We start from the raw sequence: 19,057 nt of genomic DNA, 5'->3' as shown, positions 1-19,057 counted from the left end.
TTGTTATAGGAGCATAGTCCCCACCCCTTTATAAAGCTGTTTAACATTCTTGACTACCCACTATATTTTCATGTCTTTGCTTTTATGCTTTGGCTCCACTTGAAGATATACAGCCTTTTACTTTCCTTTACAGTGTCAATAATTCATTTCTATTCCTACATATTGTACGAAACTATGTTTTCTTTCTTTAACTTAGCATCTGTTACATATTGTTAAGTTGAAATATGTTACCAAATACACTTTTAAAATATCATACTACAGAACAAAACACATACCAAGTGAAATATTCTGAAAGGACAATTGCAGTCAAAGGAAAAGAGTTACATAAGGCAATGATGAAATATGCTGATTAGTACTTTCAGCCTGGAATCAAGTATACAGACTGACAACATGACACATTGTGCATCATTGTACATATGACGATACTTGATCAAACACCTCATTTGACTTATTTATACAGTGTTTAGCTTTCATGTCTTTTATATATGAGAAGCAGTCTTTTTATAAGAGTAAGGAATTTAAATTTTTAATCTTAAATACCTACTGATATATTAATGATGCTGGTAATTTCTTCTTCTTTGGGCAGAAAGGTACAAGTTCAATTAGCACAGTTTACCAGGAGACACTTATATCATTCTATCTGAAGGTTATTTATATTTGTGTATGTTCACCCCAACGGAAAAATTTCCCGGTCAAAGTATTCAAAATATGCTTATATCTTTTCAGCCCAAATAGAGTTTTTACTGTTCCCTGTAAGTGAGTCATAACTATCTCATTTCTCTCTGTTTATGACATATACCCTTTTGCCTAAAGAAGAGAGAAAATTATGTTTTCCCTTACAAACAGAATTCAAGTGGTATAAAATATAAGACCACTGTCTCCATAAAAATATTAACCATCAACTTTGCTTTTCCAATAGGTCTATGTATCCTTTTCCTCAAGTACACCATGTCTTGATGAGATAGATTCAGTGATACAACTACTTTGTATGGCAAGAAATAATGGAGAAAATTATTTAAAATTTTGAATGTCAACTGTTCTTGGAAACAAAATACTGTAAGTGAGCTTCAGCACACTTACCAATGAAATTATAGTTTTAAACATGCATTCCATCATACTCCATTACATCCTTTGAGAACTACAAACAATAGGGTATCTACTATCTTAGCAGAGCATTGTACCACTGACATATACAAAAACTTGCAGGTTATGCATAATTCAATCCACAGAAAGAACAGGAAATTTAAATTTTAAATGTATTTTTAACTCTTTTACTTCTGTGTCACAGGTACGAAGTAATTTTATCACTAACTCTGCCTAATTGAGAGCTGCTATCCTGTAGTCAAAAAGCAGCTTAGCTCTGTATGGGGAAAAGAAAAAGATTACAACCTAGGATGTGACAACATGCACAGTTAAAATGTGAATGGCATTTGGCAATGTTGGCCAGAGGGCCTCTTAGGGGTTCAGCTGCAAACAAGCAGATATGTTTTCTGAATGTCATAATTCTATTACTCAGCTGTCCGGACAAGCTGTTTATTACACAGCCGGTTTCAATTTTAAATTGAACATATCTGATTACATAAAGATCTGACATACACACCTGACTTCTATCGATTTAATGGTCTCTCGTAAGAGATGAAAGGCTAATAGAATTTTGCAAGGTTCCTCAACCTTACAATAATGCTGACCCATTTCAAAAACATCCCAAAAAAACAGAAGGCACAGAGACCACCAAATCCAGAACCAGGAGAATTTCAAATAGACCATGTAGCAATATCCAAACTAAAGCAGAAGGAAATTGTGTATGAAAAGTCAATAAGGGAATGAATATTGAAACAGAACATTAGTTATCAAAAATAAAAATCCATATTATCCCTTGAGCAAATGCACAAATGAAAACCCAAAAGGTACAGAAGATAGATAGAAAAAAACCTTTAAAAAGATTCCTTTGTATTCAGACAACAATTAGAAGAAACTAAGAGTGAAAACTGAAGACACATTTCCAGGTTAATTACAGAAGTTGGCAGGAAAGTGGCCCCTCTAAGAAGAGCTCTGAAAACATTGCAGAATGCAGATTGTGATGAAGTTTTAGACAACAGCATACTGGCATGGCAAACATGGCAGAGGAAAATGAGGGCATGCTGAAAAGTGATGCCTCCAAAATTTTTTGTGTGAAAATTCTTAGAGCTTTTTAAATAAAATAATTGTTATTAACATCCGACATCTTCATTCCTACATATTTGCAGCTTTCCGCCACAAGAGGGCTCCGAATTGTAGCCTGTAACTTGGTGGTGTGTAATGTAACTATGTTGGTGCAGGAGAAAGAGTATGCTGTAATCGAGATTCCAGGAGTTCACTCACACATGGAGCACCATGACACTGCCAGACCACACACGAGTGCTGCAACATCTGCAACAATCCAACAACCTGTATGACTGTCATTGATCATCCTCAATATGGTCCCAACTTGGCCGTATCTGATGTTCATTTGTTTTCAAAACTTAAAGAACACCTTTGATGACTTCACTTTGATAGTGTCCAAGCAGTGCAAGCAGAGATGAAGTTGTGGCTCTGTCAGCAAAGTCAAACTTTCTACAGAGAGTATGTTGTGAAATAAAGATGTAGACATGAAGAATAAAGATGTAGAATGTTAATATTTTTTATTTAAGAAGCTTTAAGGATTTTCACATTAAAAAATTGGAGGGCATTACTTTTCAGCACCCACTCATAAGAGCCAGGAATATTGTCAAAACTTCAAAGAAAAACAGAAGTCAACAGCCAAAATACTATGAAATGTATTGAACATGAAGTAATTTGACTCTATTGAAGAATATTTTCAGTAGATCAACACAATAGACTCTTATAAAATATTTGTCCGCCCCGGTAGCTGAGTGGTCAGCGTGACAGACTGTCAATCCTAAGGGCCCGGGTTCGATTCCCGGCTGGGTCGGAGATTTTCTCCGCTCTGGGACTGGGTGTTGTGTTGTCCTCATCATCATCATTTCATCCCCATCGACGCGCAGGTCGCCGAAGTGGCGTCAAATCGAAAGACCTGCACCAGGCGAACGGTCTACCCGACGGGAGGCCCTAGCCACACGACATTTCCATTTTTATAAAATATTTAAGAAAGAGCTACACAAATATCAGTTTCCACATTTATGCTTTGGGACAGAAAATGGAGAAACAGCACTGAATAACATAGAGAACTGTGTAATGCTAACTGGCAACTCTGGAAAACTGCTCAACTGTGAAGAATGAAGGGAAAGACCAACCTTCCTCCCCCTGGTTTTGTAAAAACTCAGGAAATTGACAAAAAACTACAATGTCATAAATCATATGGAGAAGATGGCATACTGTCAGAAATGTAGAAAATAAAGCATATGGAGAAGATGGCATATTATCCAAAATGTGGAAAATAGAAGGTCCAAACTTTAAAAAACTTTTGCACAACATATTCAAAAAAACTTGGTGTACAGAAGAAATAATGGAAAAATGGAAATGTGCACTAATCCATCTCCTCCACAAAAAGGTGGCTTCTCCAAAGGAAGATTATGTCTGGAACAGACCTTTAACCTTAATTCAATAAAAAGGCACTACACAATACTAGGCTACACAAAACCAGGGCAAAACTACGTCATCACCTCTGTGGATTCTCATCAACTGATCAACCATATTATCTGCGTTACAAGAATTGCAAGTAGATAATAAACTACTTACATGGTGACAATTATTGAACTATATGAAATAAAATTGTCATAATTTCTGTACGGTTTGCATTAGCACATTCAAATTGCATGGTTGGCTGCAGGGCATGATGGGAATTAGTAAGTGCTGTATGGTTTGGTTTAGCGACGAAGCCCACTTTCATTTAGATGGGTTTGTCAATAAGCAAAACTTGCACATTTTGGCGACTGAGAATCCACATTTCGCGATTGAGAAGTCTCTTCACCCTCAACATGTGACTGTGTGATGTGCAATGTCCAGTCACAAAATAATGGGTGAGATATTCCTCAATGGCACAGTGACTACCGAACAGTATGTGAAGGTTTTGGAAGATGATTTCATCCCCATTATCCAAAGTGGCCCCGATTTTGACAAAATGTGGTTCTCATGCAAGACAGAGCTTGACCTCATTAAAGCAGGAGAGTGTTTGATGTCCTGGAGGAGCACCTTGGGAACAACATTCTGGCTCTGGGGTATCCTGAGGCCACTGGCATGGGCCTTGGTTGACCGCCATATTCCCCAGATCTGGACACATGCGACTCCTTCTTGTGGGGCTATATTAAAGAAAAGGTGTATGCAATAACCCCAAAACCATTGCTGACCTGAAAACAGCCACTGAGGAGGTCATCGACAGCATTGATGTTCCGACACTTCAGCATGTTAGGCTGAATATCACTATTCATCTGCGCCACATCATCGCCAATGAGGGCATGCATATCGAACATGTCATAAACTAAATCTAAATATCTGTAGTGATGCTTACATGTTGAATAAAGTGAGTGCACGCTGTAGTTTGTAACTAATTTAAATTTTTTATATAGTTCAATAATTGTAACTCTGTAATTTGATTAAAGAATATCTCAAAAACACTAAATCAAAAGTTAAATTTCAAGGTAATATTTCTGAATCAGATAGATACTCCTATTTACTCTTTTAATTTTTGGAAAAAAATCATTAAGAGAATGGGAACTGCATCACAAAAGGCTGGAATAAATCAACAAAAAAATAGGAATGAAACAGAAAGGAATGAAAATCAACTGCCCGTTCTTTGTCGATGATCTTGCAGCATTTGCCGCAGATTAGCTATCAGCCAAATGAACTTCCTCAAAAGAATATCAGCAAAAGTAGGCCTACACATTCTAACATCCAAAACAGAATATGTGACAAATATCATAGGTGACCCTAAATCATTCAAAACAGATTTTGGAAAATTAACAAAGTTCAAAAATATCTAAGAGAAATCATTCAAACCAAAGGGTTGGCCAAAGGAGCACACAACACCAAGTCTGAGAAGATGGAGATGGCATATCACACCTTAAATAAAAATTCAATCTCCATTAATTTTAACAATTAGGTATTATGGAATGGTTATAAAACCACAAGCACTCTATGGAAAAGGAACTCAACCAAAAAATTTCCAAACTCTTAGATACAGCCAAGGGAAGGCCGGCCAGTTTCTCTGTACATGTGAAAATAATGGAGGACAATAGATTAACTAGTAAAAAATACAGTACTTCAATAACAAAATCAATGGATCAAAGATTCTCAAAAAGACTCAGAACAGATGAACATAACTGAAGACAGCATTCAAAAAACTGAGAAAAAAATAAAAAAAAACTTCAAGGGTTTTTCAAGAAAAAGAGAGGAAAAGGGATTAATCTTCACTCACAAACAAAAGCAGCAGCAGAGCAAGAGAATGAAAAGAGTATTCAGACTATAGGAAGAAGAACCTCATTCAAAAGAACAATTATTCTGAGTAATAATTTTACGTGTTCTATAGTTGGCCGGATTCAACACAAGAACAAGGTGTACATGATGTAAACTTCATGAAGAGCTAAGAGACAATCAGTGTTAGCTCATCATGCAGGTTACAATGCATTGGACATCACTCAGCATTAATCAATTTGTTATTGCTACTCAAATATGTGATTAATTCTTTGGACATTTTGACTCATACTAAGAGTATCATTAAACTTATAGAGTTCAGTTAAATACATCAGATCTCTATGTAACCTGATGAGTGTTGATTTCAGTCTTAAACTTTGTGTAATAAAGATTATTCTGACTGAACAGCTGAAGGACTCCATTCAAAAAAATATTTAAAAACTGTTCACCATCACCAGATATGCTTTCTTTATTCACACCCACTAAGCTCCTTGTCATTGTTAAGTGGATGTTGTCTCTTACAACCGGACAGTATCCATTTATAACATTAAAGGTAAACTTTTGGAGTGTAAGTCATTGAAATATTTACGGGTAGTACTATGAACATATGAAAATAGGAAAGTAGGGAAGAGAAATGGAAGAGTTAGATTCATTGAGAGGGCCCCGCTTAAGCAGTGTCTCTGTAAAGAATGCTACATATGTGACACTAATGTGACTTATTCTACAGTTCTGCTCTAGTACTTGATGTGCTTATCAAATAAGATCTCACAGCAGGTATCAAGTGAATTCAGAGGCACAATGCTAGGATAACAGGCTACCATATTCCACATTAAAGTGTAACAACAATACTTGGGAAATTTACATGAAAGTCTAGAGAAAACACAATGCTGAACTGGCAAAACCCTTTTGTGTATGTTAGAGAGAATTTTGTATTTCAGGCAAGCAATATACCGTATTTACTCGAATCTAAGCCGCACCTGAAAAATGAGACTCTAAATCAAGGAAAAAAAATTTCCCGAATCTAAGCCGCACCTGAAATTTGAGACTCTAATTTCAAGGTGAGAGAAAAGTTTTAGGCTGCTCCTCCAAATCAAAACAAAGTTGGTCCATTATAATACGAGACATAATGTAGGTCGAATGAATGACGATACAGCTACAGTAGTTTGGTTCGAGTCGTAAGCTTAGCAGTTAAGCTTTACCAGATAGCCATTGCTATGCGTCAGGTGCTCCATCCGTATTTATACGGGTACCCTTCCTTTTTTCAAGTGCTCCGTCTGGTTTGAATTGATTGCTTATTTTTCTTTGATCTGATAAGTGCCGTTCACTTTGTTATAGGTGTTTACGTCACTGTAAGCTGAAAATAAATTACTGTATTGTGCCATGCATTGTTTGTCGCTCTCTGATAAAGAGTGTTTACGCCGGCCTGTCGCCGCTCGCCGCATGGCTTGTTTTTGTGCGCGCTACCGCTGCTTACAATAAATAAATAAATAAAATAAAAAAGAGTAATCGTTTCAACAGCAAAACAATGGCAAGAGAGTGCTATTTGTTGTCACTTACACTGCTGCTTTCTTTGATAATGATCAACAAGAACCAAATAATAGACTGCGTATGATAGAAGATGTTCTGAACGAGAGTTTGGCGAAAATTTTTCTCCGTTTGAAAATCTTTGCAGACACCTCTTTTAGTACGTTACATTCTGCACCGAAATTAGAGTCATCTTAGATTTAAAAATCTAGTCAATTGCCGTGCTTCATTTCTGACTGTGTCACTATTAGGCATAAGAATAATACGAATATAAACATGACATGATATGTGTATTCTTCCCCGTTTGCTGTTGTCTCACTCTAGTTTTGTAGTTTATTAAGACGACAGGATTTAAATGAGATAGCTGCAAACACGAAAGAATACATGACAAAATGTTTTTATTCATATTATTCTTATGGTGAAGAGAATACTGCATGTGATTCGCAATTCATAAAAGTTCCTATTAGCAACCATCTCTTCTCACAGGTAGGAAAAAATTCAGAACGTAGAGTTTCCCATATTGACAAAAATCGCAAACAGTCTTGCCAGTCGGATATTCGTAGTACATTGAAATGCTGCTACACTCGAAGATGAACAGTACGGAATTTGTATTCAGGAATCATTCTGTATTTCCTTCGTTGGATAATGTATGAAAATGCAGTGGTCGAAACTCGGGGCGGAGAAAAAAGCTCGTCTCCCACCCCCCCCCCCCTTTTTTTTGTTTTATTTACTGACGCAGAGGTTTTGGCGCCAGTATTTATCTTTGTGCCGCCAAAGCATGCCTGTGTAGCGCTACATATATTCGACGGCAGAAGTTAGTTCTGGCGGCACCTACCAACATTTTTCAGAACTTCTGCTTACTTTGCACTCGATTCTAAGCCGCAGGCGGTTTTTTGGATTACAAAAACCGGAAAAAAAGTGCGGCTTGGATTCGAGTAAATACGGTAACAACTTTGGTGCCTCCTTTACATATCTCATACACAGAACATTAGAATAAGATGAGAGAGATTGGAGTGTGTACAGAGGCTTACACAGTCATCTTTTCCTCACTCCATATGTGACTGGAATAAAACAGTGTGCACTAATATTGCAAAAAAGTACTCTCCACAATGTACCTTACAGTGACTTGAAGCATAACTGTTCAGTTGATCCTGGTAAGTGCATTTAGAATGTGATGTTGTGCTTGTGCTGGTGGCTCTTTTTGGGAGCTGGAGGTGGGGGTGGGTGCGGGGGGGGGGGGGGGGGCAGAGCATCCAAGGCTGACAGGTAGGTCATCAGCAACAGTGTCACTTGATCTAATTCTGCAACACACTGCAAAGATGTCTGGGATATAACCCATAGTATCAGTGCATAATCCAGTGATCAGGAAGTTAACATACCACCTTTCCTCTTGCTGTCGGCCAAATACTGCTGTTGTTTTTGTTGTTGGAGATCCAGACACAACATTACGTGAGGCAAGAATGCTGTAATTAGCATACTTGATCTATTCAGTTCAACAAATCCGTACATGCGATTTTAGATGAGAAGGTGCAAGATATGTGTTGAAACAGTTTCAGATGACAAATGTTCAAAAACTACAATAAACATGGATATAATGCCCATCTACAATTAGGGCTCACCAATTATATCAGACCTAAAAAAGTGTGGCTTAACAGAAAAATATATTAAATCTGATATTCTTCCCTCTTCCCCTAACATTGAAGAAAAAGCTTCAGCAACACATTACCTTAGAAAAGCCTTTAAAAAGCCCTAGCAAGAACTTTTGTGTAAGTCTGGAATTGTGTATACATTTTGTGCTAGTGTGTTAGTGGAAATTTCACCACAACAGTGTATTCATCACTTTTTTATTGTAAGCAACTGATTCTTGTGAACTAAAAATATTAATAAGTAATGCAGCCTTTGTTTAAGAGACATGTTTAAATGAAAATACTTTTGGGATACTGAAAAGTGATGACAAAATACAATAAAGCACAGCTGCTCACTACTTTACTATATTTCAAGCACTCCATATGACACTCTGTTATAGGTTGAACTGTACTGGGTAACATTAGTAAATTATCCAAATAAGTACTGCATTGAGGAAACTAAAATTCATATTATCATGCAGCATGATAACAACAAAGAAGTAATTTTGACGTACCACCATGAGCTGCAGTTAAAATAAACCTTTATTCACTACCAATTCCCACTGAAACAGTCATTCTGAGGCAACAAAAATTGATAGTGAACAGGGTTTATTTCATTAGCAGCACTTGGTGGTACATAAATATGACTTTCTCTAAACACATATGAGTACTGGGCACCAGCTGTACAAAATATAATGCAACCTGACATTAAACTTCTATGAGAGGTCCAACAATTTTAAACTATGTAAATGCCTTGCAGTTTACTCTGTACATTTAACTTTGTTAACATGACAAATAATACAAATTCACTAACTAGAAATAGTGAAAGATTAAGATACGGAAACAGTAGGGATTAACATTGTATCAGTGATGGTGTCATTAGAAATGGAGCACAAGCTCAAATAAGACAAGAGAGAGGAAGAAAATTGGCCATGTTCATCTCAAATGAATCATTCTGGCATTAATTTTAACTGGTAATAATAATAAAAAAAACTCTAGAGATCCTTAATCCACATGGTTGGACAGAAATTTGAACTCAACTCCTCCCACATGCAATTCCAGTGCCCTAACAGCTGTGCCATTTTCACTCCATTACAGACTAAGGAGGAAATTGAAAACACATTGTGGATAATGAAGCAATGAATGATGCAAAGGACTATTACCATGGTTTGGTGGCTGCAATGGAGAGTGTGCTGAAATAAATCTCAGTGTTGAAGTGGTTCTTGTAAATACCACACAACATTCCTGCTTAGAGCAATTATGATTTGAGGAGTGTCTGTTGTAAAGCATTAACAAAAACAATGAAGGATCTATATCAACATTTTATTTTAAATATAGAATTAATGTCTACAGTACTTCCCTATGAGATAGTCACTTCCTGTGAGATAGTATTTTGATGGAGTCAAACTGAACAAGAGGACAGTGAGGAGGTTACTTTACATAACACAAGGAAATGATAGCAATCTACTGTAAATGAGAAACAGTAATGATGATATGGACCTCATGAACCAAGGTCTTTGCCATAGTCCAAGAGGTTGCCATATCAGTCCCATAACAGCTCACATTTTGGTTATCTACTATGGATTTGTATGATTTTAAACATTTCTAAAAAGATAACAACACTTTTCCATTCACATAGAGGGTAGGACTATTACTTGTGGAAATGCAGCACATTGTTCTCTCAGAATGGAAAAATAATTTAGCAAAGTCCTAAACTGTAATTATATAACACTATAGCTGGAGTCACAAATGGTGGCGGTCGAGTTTAGGCTTGTTCTGCACACCTATGTCACGCATAATCCAACAGCCAATGAGCATTCAGTACTTTTCTGAGTGCTCTGTTCTGAATGACGTAGCTAATGCGAGCATTACACCTGATCATAGGCAGTTACTTGGTGAATTTATATTTCATTTGTTGTGAGTTGTCACTGCTGATGGTGGTGGTGGTAAGTGACAAATTATGCATAAGCAAGCAAGAGACAGAATTTGCAGGACATATGCTTCTTTCAAGCAGAAAGCACACACAAGTATGTACCGCAGCTGTCGCTTGGAATCGTCAACAATGCTATACTTGTCTGTGCCTCAACATGCGTGAACTGCCATCGTTCGTGAATCAGACTTTAAGAATGGAAGAATGATATATACATTTAATGTCCCTTTTTCTTTTACCTTTCAATGAAAAGATCATGTAATGCAACACCATGCAGAGGGTGGGCAGGAGAAGGTAGAGCAAACATTAACTGTGGTACAGTATGGGTTTCTCACAAATCTTGTTCACCAGAGGAGTTTCTCACTACACAAACCCAAGGCCCAACAAAAGAGAAACAAGAGTGCTTGGCTTAAAAGGAAGCAATTTGTCGTGGTGCACTAGTGTGTGACTTTTTGACTTGGAACAATGTTGTTACACTGCAAGTAGTTTCACAAAAGTTTATCAACTGAGTGGCATTGGAAGGAGCAGTGAATTACAGATGTATTCTTTCTCTCTGATGGAAAAAGTTTAGCATGTGCTCTCACATAGGAGAAACATGTATGATGTCAGACATTTTTGCACTTAAAAATATGTTCAATTATTGGTGACTGTCATTAAAATATGACCCATTTGAACGTATATACTTCTGCATTTGTTGCTTCCACAGTTAAAAATGTATCAAACATCTTTTTCCATGAAGTTAAACAGAAATATCAAGTTTTGTATGTCTAGACAAGCACAAGAACATACCTGTGGCAAGCAGACAATCCACCATCACTGAGATCAGCTATTAAGAAAATAGTTCAAGGTCAAAATACAGTCATCCATTTAAAAAAAAGTGCCATGACAAATAAGAGGAGACTTTAAAAAGTAAGTCATACCCGTCATCCCATGTTAAGACCATTGCGCAACAAGATTTGCGAATTGTCAGAAGAGATTACATTCTGGGTTTCCTGTAGAGACAGTTCTCCTGTCGTGCAGGTAACTGGGGAATCAATGGGTGGGAGCGAAATAGCACAGCAACTGGAAACTTACTCCAAAGCTGAAGTATTTGGGACAATATGATTCTTATGGGCAAAGTGCCTAAACTGCACACAAATTCACAATGAAAATCTGCCAGTATATGGACCAAATGCAATGTCACATCCAGCTGCTGTGAAATGGTGAGAAACGTTAGACCAAGTCTGCACAATGTTGGTCATGCAAATTGGGAGTGAAGGCCACTGACATTGACCACAGACAATGTCCATGGAACCAAGGAAGATTCGTAGCAATTTCTTTTTAAAGAAATCCTGAATGTGCTAATGTGTTACAATCGAAGAAATGCTCATCAGGAATAATATATTCTCTGCTTATACTTTCTTCATCATAAGAATAAGCTTGATGTAAACAAACACAGTTCTCGAATGGTTCCATAACCAAGGAACGGATTTCTATAGTCTAGGAAGTGAACAACTGGCAGAACATTAGAATCATTGTTTACAGGGACATGGTAATTATGTTTAAAATAGTGTCATGTAACTCTGTCACTTTGAAGTGTACGGTGGCAATCAATAAAATTTACCTGGCCCACCATAATACTTACAACTCACTTTTTGAAGTGCCCTCATAGTTCCTTAGTGATGTATGCAGTCTTGTTTTCATATTGTCATACCTGGTATATCAGCTTTCCAATATGTTTCACGAATTGCAAATTGTTGGTGGTGGGCTAGAGAGCACAGCATTTGCAGAGTTTGATGGACCATAAGTACCACTGGTGGTTCAGTTCACTGGCTACATAGTTAAATTATTTGAAGAAAGAGAAGGGAGAGTCACAAAATACATGGTAATTCCATTACTCTTTTTAAAGAAATCCTGAATGTGCTAATGTGTTACAATCGAAGAAATGCTCATCAGGAATAATATATTCTCTGCTTATACTTTCTTCATCATAAAAATAAGCTTGATGTAAACAAACACAAACATGATGATTGGTCAGAAGCCATTGATCACATAAAATAGTGTTGTTATGCTCTTGGAAGTAGGTTCTATTTATGTATCAAATATCTCATTACTAAGTTATGGTAAATGATTATTTAAGATAGTCTAATACATAAACAGCCATCATTGTTTGTTTTTTTTTAATCACACTTTAGCTATATAATTTTTATTCCAAAAATTGTGTACAATCACTGTTGCAGTGTTAATACACAGTGTGAAAATGACTGGCCCTGCTTTGTTTTGTAGTGAAAGTCACACATGGAACGCCATTAGAAAGCGGTGAGAAACACATTGTTTATAATATTTTTCACAAGTTTACTGAAAAAATTGGCTCTGAAGTTTTCCGAGAGTATTTACTATAGCTTAAGCATTTCATTAATGGCATGCACAACTGAGTCAGTAGCAACGCAGAATGATAAACTAGTGTAGTACATGGGTTGATGGTTCAAATCTTGCTTTCGTCTTCCTTTTTTTTTCTTGTTCAATTTCAACTACGTACGTCTTTTACATCTAAAATTCATCAAATTTGTGCTAATTAACACATATCTAATCATAATTTTTTTACAAAAAATGCATTTCTTCCTGTTTCTAATTATGTATTGAATGCAAGATCCCAGTTTTCATTAAAATATAAATTCTTAAGTATCGATATTTTATAAAAGATTGTTAATAAAGGTTGCTTAAAAAGAAACCATAACAAATTAAAGTTTTGGGACAAAAATGACAAACAGTCTTCATTTGGAGTATGTCTATCATTTATATCACAGATGTGTTGCCACATGAGCCAGACTGATAAGTATTGTAGAAACATGAAAAACAATCATTTTCACAGCATCGAGCCTGCCATACAAACACTGCATTTTTACAGTTTGCTATATGAACCCAACAGAACTGATGGGCAGCCAAATTAGGGGATCTGTCACGAGAAATAACATGACATTCAAGCTGCCAGACATACTGGAGCTAATGCATGAAACTTTGTCACACATCACTGCTGAACACTGGTGAGATACAGAACAGCATGGCCAGTGCTGTCCAAGTTAAGTGCACTTGTAAAGCTATTATCCCATACTATTAATCAGTAAATGTGCATGCAATGCACAGCATGAAATGTATCTTCATTATCGTGCTTGACTGTACTCAAGACAGCTTGGCTCCTGCTCCATGTGAAACGAAATCCAATTAGATTCCAGCAAACATGGAAGAATATGTGATGTGATGTTTACATCAGGTTTTTTCTTATGATTAATCCAGTATAAGTGTACACTATGCAAACCTCCTTACTTTATGTGGCACTACTTTCACTTCCTCCTTTCCTGAATGGTGTGTTGGAAATGATTTTATCTGTATATACAAAGTGAACAAATCTTCAAATGTGTCAACACAGTTGCTCACATATCTTCTATGGCCAATATCAACAGTAGGATACATGGAGCTTCCACCTAGACCACTGAATTACTGCCATAATTACTAATGGCAATTGTGTCTGACTATACACAGAACACAAAGCAAATTTCTTCTGTGATGAATTTTCATGGGCATATCAATGATGCCCAGAACTCGTTCTGATCACTGCAGTATTATTGTTTCTTGTCATGGCTCAGTTTACGCCACACAACCCTTTCCACTGTTTTAACCAAATCACATTTAATTACACAGGGTATGCAAAACCTGTGGCTTCATGTTAGTCCCACTGAAGCAAAGCTTTTTCTTCAGGATATTATAGTAGCACTGATGGTATGTATAACATTTTGCTTTTTAGATGAGTCCATGGTCACATTATGTGAAGAAAACAGCCAGTATGTGAGGAGAGCTACGGATGAGAAGTTTTTCTTGTAATGTGGCTCAAACCACAAAAAATCTAATTTCTGCTAGGGTGTTGGGCATCATTTCTGTTAATGGTACAGGTAGTCTCTATATTGGTGAATGTTCAATGGCTCAACAGCAGTGTAAAAGGTACTGAAACAAAATCTTTGCCCTCAACTGGCATGGTTTCCTGATGGCAACCTTATCTTCATGTATGATAGATCACCTTGTTATAAAGCCAAGAAAATCACATGATTATTTGCTAAAAATAGTGCAAAAAATGTGTCATGGTTTGGGAACAGTTAGACCTGAACAAAATAGAGAATCTGTGGGTGGCTGTAAAGCAAAAATAGAAGAAAACCGCTATTATAATGAGGCTTAACTCATAGATAAGTTTACAGATAGATGGCACTCTGATGTAAACACCAGCCCAATTCTAACAGAAAGCATGCCAAGGAGAACTGAACTGTTAATAAACGTGAAAGTCATACACACAAAACACAGGGATGAAGCATTTAACTGTTAAATAAATATCTAACATGGAAATATTCTTTTTTACATAACTTCTGCTAGAGTATAATAATTTTGACACCTATGTATTTGTTGAAAGAGAGAATTTCTACATGGCTACACGGTACACCAGCTAAAAAGCTAAACTCACAACCACTTTGTAGTCAACCAAAGCCAAGTCCTCTATGCATTTACTAGTTATTCATTATAAATGACAGGACAGTCTATCAAACAAGGAACTGGCCAATCCCTTCCCCTTTTATTGCCAGATATAAGCAACAAGGGCAATGTTCTACTGTCACACATAGTAGGTCATGCTACAAAGTGCTCTCTCTCTCTCGGTGTTTGTATTCTGCAGAAAGGGGTGAGGGAGGCATAATATCAGATTCAGTTCAAGTTAAAAAACACGTGTGTTGTGAATGGTCCTATAGGAATTTAACCTGTTAACATTTTGACTAATGCTGTTACTGATGTAGTATGTTGATAGCTAGTTGAGGACATGTTAAACCCAGCCCACTGTAGCAGTGATTTGTCACACTTTATTTATCTGAAATGATAATTAAATCAAGACCCTAAGCTGTCGACAGGCGTTGATAAACATCAACGGGGACAGTTGAAAATGTGTGCCTCAACCGGGACTCGATCTCGGGATCTCCTGCTTACATGGCAGACACTCTATCCATCTGAGTCACCGAGGGCACAGAGGATAGTGTGACTGCTGGGATTTATCCCTTGCACGCTCCCCTTGAGATCCACATTCCCAACTTAATGGTCTACACACTACATTCATAGTGCCCCTGCCCATTACACTTATTACTCACGGCAGACAATCTTACCGAGTCCCGTATGAGTTTAATTATCATTTCACTCTAAGAGAGCTGCATGGTCACTGATGGTATCTGTTCTTTCAGACATGTCCAAAAGAACAGATACCATCTTCATATAGTTAAGGCTAACAGGCCATTGACCTTCTTCTTCTGTGCTGGATGAACACGCATTGGCCGAACTCTTACGGGACTCGGTAAGATTGTCTGCCGCGAGTAATGAGTGTAATGGGCAGGGGGCACTACGAAAGTAGTGTGTGGACATTAAGTTGGGAATGTGGGTCTCACGGGGAGCGTGCAAGGGATAAATCCCTGCAGTCGCACTATCCTCTGTGCCCTCGGTGGCTCAGATGGATAGAGCGTTTGCCATGTAAGCAGGAGATCCCGGGTTTGAGTCCTGGTCGGGACACACATTTTCAACTGTCCCTGTTGATGTATATCAACGCCTGTCGACAGCTTAGGGTCTTGATTTAATTATCATTTCATTCTAAGAGAGCTGCATGGTCACTGATGGTATCTATTCTTTCAGACATGTTCGAAAGAACAGATACCATCTTCATATCTTTATTTATCTTGTTGACCAATGACAGTGAGCATTTGTATCACATTTCTGGAAGCAAATGTGCCTTGCACCACTCTCAGGCAATATGCTGGAACCAATAAATTCATGGAGTACTAACAGGGTCAAAAGCTGTGTGACACAATGTGGTGCACTATTTTTTATCAGAAGATATTTTAATGGGGAACCATTCATGGAGTTTTCCACACAGTATATCACGTTATGTGGTTTTGCAAAGGACCAGGTTGGCTGAGGCACAAGCGTCAAAGTTTGTTAGTAGCACTTCATTGTGAACAGGGGAAGCACAAATTAAATGTTCTGTCATCTCAAAGGGATCATGAACCATGAGTAACTCCTGAAGGCTGCCTAATAATGATGACAATACATACTAAACAGATCAAGCTACACTCCCCAATCACCCCGAAAAGAAAGAGATCTCTAGCAGCAATCCTAGTGCTCTACTGAGAAAATCACAGTTCAGAAAATGCTAGTGGACATATATGTAACCTTCATAATTACACATTATAGACTGTGACTGTCTCAATACTGTTATTTACAATAGGGTTACATGTAAGGGCACTCTCCCTTTCACTGTTTCTCATCATGGGGCCTGGAACAACCAGGAAATGCCACTGGCCCTCCAACCTCACATTTGTATAGGTCGTCTATGCCAGCTTGTGAATTATTTGAAGCTGAATTTGGGTTTGACCCATTTCTGTTATTAACATTGTTAACGTTCACAGCATTTACATTAGAAACAGAATTTACATTAACACTACTAACATTCACATTTGAAGTATTTGGAGGTACCTGACTGTTCTGCACATTTCCAGTTGGATTATTTGAAGCACTAACAGACGTTCTTCCATACTTTTCATGTATACCACGGTGGCGCTTCAGAGCGAATCTGTCAGAAAAGCCAACCTCACAAATATCGCATCGGTGTGGTTTCTCACCAGTGTGGACCTTGGCATGATTTTTTAGGTGGGTAGCTTGATTGAATGCAGAGCCGCAGACTTCACATCGGTAAGGTTTCTCACCGGTGTGAATACGTCTGTGATTCCATAGTGTCGAATGACGGGCAAATGTCTTGTCGCACACTTCACACTGGTACGGACGTTCACCCGAATGTATCCTCTCATGGTTCTTCAAGTGTGGGGACTGTGAGAATTGCATCCCGCAAACGGCACACTTGAAAGGTTTTTCTCCCGTGTGCACACGAGCATGGTTTTTCAGGTATGCCGCTTTCGCAAATGCGAGACCACAGATTTCACACTTAAAAGGTTTATCGCCACTATGCAATCTTTTGTGGCTCCACAAACTAGAATATCTTGAAAATGTTCCATCACAAACATTACAGTGGAAGGGTTTGTCAACAGCTGTTGCATTACGAGGCCCACCAATGAAAATGATGCCAGATCCATTACATTTATGACATTTTGTAACACTGGCCACACCTCTACGTTTCACTGGATGATGCCCAGGTTTAATCTCACCCAGATTTGTATTATTTGCAGCATTGTTGGTACCACCACTCTCACTCCCCGAACCACTGCTATTGCTGTACACAGGAGTGGAGCCAGAACCTGAACTGCTGCCTGACATCATTTCTTGACATGATTCACATTTCACAAACTTTCCATTCTTCTTACCTTTCACCAAATTACCACCGTTATGTTCACAAGCTAATTCAACACCACAAGACTCACAGCACTTACTTCCTATGTGCTGCTGATTCTGATTAGCTTTCCCATGAACTCCATTCTTGTGGCTCTTAAGTTCCCCTGCTAAACTAAAACTCACACCACACATATCACAAGTAAACTGGCGTTCACTTTCTGCAGCATTTTGAGCTCCAGTTGCCAGCATATTAGTTGTGTTATGTATCCTTTTATGATGATTTAAGAGAGAGAGATGAGCAAACACTAAACCACAAACATCACACTTAAATGTTGCAGTTGATGCAGCAGCTGCCAAAGACATCTGATTAACTAATGCATAATTGTATCCAAATGGTTGAGCTACATCAAATCTATAGCAGCCTTTGTCATCACCACTTATTCCTCCAACAGGTACAGCTGAATTGCTCTGTTGGTGGACTTTCTGAAGCATGTTCACGTTGTAGCAGAAAGGGAAATCCGCTGATGCACTGCTAGATGTTTTCTCAGGATCCTTATTTTTATCAGATGAAGCACTATACATCTGTGAACTGGCGCCCTGCTGCTGCATACCTGCTGGGTCAAACATGGTAGATGAATCTGCTTTACAGTTACCTCCGTTACTGCCGTTTTCTAGACAAATACCACCATACCTGGCAGCTGGATGTTCTGTCTGTGTGAACCTATAAAGAAAAAGGAAAAAAAAAAAAAGCAAAAGAGAAAAAGAAGAAATTACATGCTTACATACACCACATTTCATTGCACTAATGCAAGCATTCACAGGTGTTCAGGTACAGAGAGAGAGAGAGACAATATCATATGTAAAAAACAATTTTCTCTGGCAATTTATTGCACTATATTTTAGAAATAAAACTTGTAACTTACAAACATATTCTAAATGATCTTCATTTATTCCTGAGGTGTAAATTATATAATTATTAGGATAGACTGCTATTTGCTACATAGATCTGTCACAGAACACCAGATAGGCACATTTAATATGACAGGTATCTGTGTGTGAGTTGTGCACTGTGAGTTGTTCCTATATATGATGGACTTTCTCTGATAGCTAGAATCTGGGTAATAGTCTACTATTACATGTGCCTGCCTGTTGTTCAATGCCTCCTCTAGCAATCTAGCCTAATATTCATATTGATATTTCATCTATATTTTCCACGTTTTAAGATATACTATAGAAGATATAAATTAGTATT

At 37.7% G+C, this 19,057-nt stretch overlaps 1 protein-coding gene across 1 annotated transcript in view; it reads right to left on the bottom strand.

The window, feature by feature from the left end:
* Positions 1-16,084: 16,084 nt before the first annotated feature.
* The window catches only part of LOC124555768 (zinc finger protein 2-like), a 43,477-nt gene continuing 40,504 nt past the window's right edge, over positions 16,085-19,057 (bottom strand). Inside the window, exon 3 of the mRNA XM_047129814.1 lies at positions 16,085-18,526. Coding sequence (XP_046985770.1) covers positions 16,774-18,526 — 1,753 coding nt within the window. The 3' untranslated portion in view covers positions 16,085-16,773. The remainder of the gene's footprint in view (positions 18,527-19,057) is intronic.

This window comes from Schistocerca americana, chromosome X, assembly GCF_021461395.2.
Source record: "Schistocerca americana isolate TAMUIC-IGC-003095 chromosome X, iqSchAmer2.1, whole genome shotgun sequence".
NCBI classification, from domain to species: domain Eukaryota; kingdom Metazoa; phylum Arthropoda; class Insecta; order Orthoptera; family Acrididae; genus Schistocerca; species Schistocerca americana.
Note: the sequence above shows the minus strand (reverse complement) of the source record. Positions and strands in the feature narration are given on the sequence as shown.